The sequence below is a fragment of the Nicotiana attenuata genome, unplaced genomic scaffold (assembly GCF_001879085.1).
Source record: "Nicotiana attenuata strain UT unplaced genomic scaffold, NIATTr2, whole genome shotgun sequence".
Lineage (NCBI taxonomy): Eukaryota > Viridiplantae > Streptophyta > Magnoliopsida > Solanales > Solanaceae > Nicotiana > Nicotiana attenuata.
Genome location: NW_017670873.1, coordinates 394311 through 397530, shown reverse-complemented (window position 1 = coordinate 397530; position 3220 = coordinate 394311). Strand labels below are relative to the sequence as shown.

At 38.4% G+C, this 3220-nt stretch overlaps 1 protein-coding gene across 1 annotated transcript; it reads right to left on the bottom strand.

Moving 5' to 3' along the window:
* Nucleotides 1-511: 511 nt before the first annotated feature.
* Nucleotides 512-2396, bottom strand: LOC109244110 (ammonium transporter 1 member 3). Its single transcript, XM_019411148.1, has one exon. It carries the CDS (start codon nt 2164-2166, stop codon nt 772-774), a length of 1395 nt encoding a protein of 464 aa, XP_019266693.1. The 5' UTR covers nt 2167-2396; the 3' UTR covers nt 512-771.
* Between the last annotated feature and the right edge of the window lie 824 nt (nt 2397-3220).

Genomic DNA, 3220 nt, shown 5'->3' with positions numbered 1-3220 from the left:
TGAACTTTGCTGGTGGCGTTTCGCTGGATGATGCTGAAGCTGGAGAATGAGAGCTTGTTGGAATAGAATATTTGGTATTTCCATGAGAAGAGAAATCACTATTGGAGTAGATATCATCATCGGGCTTGTTGAATTAGAAACAGTGCCTTCGAATCCTTCCTGCGATTTTCTCGCGGCCATTATGCGTGGCCTTCATCCGGGTCCGGAAATTTGCTACCATCATCAAGGGCTTGTTGGATACCAAATCTGTTGGAAACAAAGGTAGAAGGTATAAAAGAGATATATGAAAGAAATTTTTTTTTACTGCTCAATTCACTTCCTTAAAAAACAAGAACACCTACTGCCTTTTATAGGCTTACAATTTAACTACTAACTAACAATTATGGAGAACATAAGGAAAAGTGGAAAACATGGTCCACTACTAAGTGATAATATTGTAAAACTAACAAAAAAGAACAAGTAAAAACATAAGTCCACTACTGCTAGAAAAGAGAGTCACGATCAAATCATGTGCAATTGAACTGTTTTGAAGAATTAGTCTTTCTTGTTATATGCCACAAATTTTCTCAATAACAAAATATACATATTCATCGAATAATAACTAAGAAGCCAGCAAAATCAGCAAAGCTCTGGAGAAATATAAAGTAGCATATATACATTTACAGATGAAAGCAATCTTGAATGGTACGAGGTAGCAAGTACCCGGCGAAACAATTGAGGTGTACACAAATTTGGTCTAGAAAAAAATAATATTTGAATAGCAACTTAAACTTATGACTGATGTTGCATCCTTAAATACTCGCCATAGAAGCGGGGACCGCTTTCTTCGTGGTTAGCTTCGTACGCATAACCTCCATGACTGGAGATATCAAGACCAGCAATTTCCTCGTCTGCTGTTATCCTCAAAATTCCAAGTTTCTGAAGTACATAGAATAAAGGCCCCATTGTCAGACTTACCCAAACAACAATGCTCAAAAGTTCAACTACTTGTGCCCCAAACAAGCCCCAACCACCTCCTAAAATTAGCCCAGAAGGTCGTGCCACTTGTGTTTTACCAGAGTTATAAGCTTGTAATACAAATTCTTCCTTGGCAAACAATCCTGTAAAAATCAAACCCCAAGCTCCACACCCTCCATGTAATTGGGCTGCCTCTAGTGGATCGTCAAATTTGAGTTTAAGTGCTAACATATTGAGTCCAATTAGAAGCCAAGCTGCACAGAACCCACAGACAATTGCAGCCCATGGTTCTACCACTGAGCATCCTGAGGTAATTGCAACAAAACCACCGAGGACTCCGTTGCACACATCCGTTGCATCCCAGTGTCCCACTAGTAACCTACGGCCGAACAAGGTGACGATCCCGGCTGTGGAACCGGCCAGGGTCGTCGTGACCGCGGTTCGCCCTACTGAGGTCCAGTTACCTTGGTCGATCTTATTTGGGTACGGGACAAGAATTTTGTCGAAAGAGCCAGGATTAAAGCCAAACCATCCAAACCATAGCAAGAATGTGCCGAGCACTACTAGAGTTGCATTGTGACCTCTCATTTTCACAGGGTTACCAAATGCATCAAATCGGCCCACTCTTGGTCCTTCTATAATCGAGCCCCAAAGACCAGCAATCCCACCAACCAAATGCACCACACCACTGCCAGCAAAGTCAATGGCACCAGAACCAAACAGTAGAGAATCTGAATTAGGACTTAGCCAACCGTTGGAAGACCAAAGCCAATGGGCTACAATTGGATAAACAAATCCAGTAAGGAAAAAAGAGAAGAAAAGATAGGCGGTGAATTGAGTACGTTCAGCAATGGAGCCACTAGTGATTCCAGCTACAGCAATTGCAAAAGCCCATTGGTAAAGAAAGAAACTATAGTCATAAGAGCTTGAAGGAATGTCTTTGAGAGCAAAATAATTAGTGCCTATAAATGGGTTTGAATTAGAGGCATCGCCAAAGGCAAAAGCAAAGCCAAAAAGATAGTAGGAAATGCTACCAACGACGGCATCAACAACGTTAGTAAGCATAATATTCATGGCATTTTTGGCCCTGACAGAGCCTGCACACAACATGGCAAAACCTAATTGCATTACAAACACTAAATAAGCAGAGAACAAAAGATAAATGGCATTTATGGAATCGGTAACACTGGCTTCCCATGAAGCATCCATTGCTTTAGAGATTGTTTTTGGTGGTTAATTCAGCAAAGGTATCGGATGCATACCTAAGAAGAATTTTGGGTGCCTTTATTAACATACACAAAATTGTATGTTTTGACAAGTAGTGCATTTTCGATCAATGAATTGTTTAGCTATGGATAACTTGAAAATTGGGTGGTTCCTTTTAGGATAACAAGGGTATCATTTTGTTTCGTTCATGTCATACAATCCTGATAAACATTTTTTTTTTGTCTTAGTAATGAATTTCCAAATATTGTACCTAAAAATGTTATCTATTTTTTGTACAAAATCAAAATATAGCGTTTGAGAATTGTATGTTTCTTTCAGTTTACTAAGATATTTGAGAATTGCTTACCTTACATTATCATCAAAGTGAAAAAAGAAAAGAAATAGGGGCTTAAAATGAGGATAGGGACAGTTGAATAATTTAGAAATCGAAAAGATAAATCTCAGATGGTCCCCCTTTCCAACAATTATGGACCTTATGGACCATTAATGCACAAGAAAATTCCTATATATTGGGATATTTATTCATCCACACCCCAATTCTCAAGGGACGATAAACCAAACAAAGTAAAAATTGTGGCTGTCACTTGCGTAACATTTTTTAAATATAAAGGTCAGTTCTTCCGGTCTTAATCATATTGCTGTAATTTTTGTATGTCCCACTTCCCAAATTCATACGACAAGATTATGATAATTCGACAAGTCCTCGAATTGAGGCTTAGCAGGCAATTTGACATAAAAATTATAATTTCTTTTTAAAAAATAGTATTTGGAATTTTAAATTGTGTTTGGACATGCATTTCACTTGAAAAAATATTGTAGTTTTGTGAGTAAGAAAAAAAGTTTACATCCCCTGTGTGGTTTACAGGCTATTACACAGTGGGGGGTTTACCCAGTGCGCACAGAGTGCTCACCCGAAGGGCAGAGGCTGTAGCGGCTGCGGGTTTTCCTGGGGTTCCAAAAAAGAAAAAAGTTTTTTTTTGAATTTTCTTTTTTTAAAAACTTATATTCGAAAAATTTCCAAAAACTTACAAAATTT

Coding starts and splice junctions, on each gene's coding strand:
- LOC109244110 (XM_019411148.1), bottom strand. CDS start 2,166: ATGGATGCTTCATGGGAAGCCAGTGTTACCGATTCCATAAATGCCATT.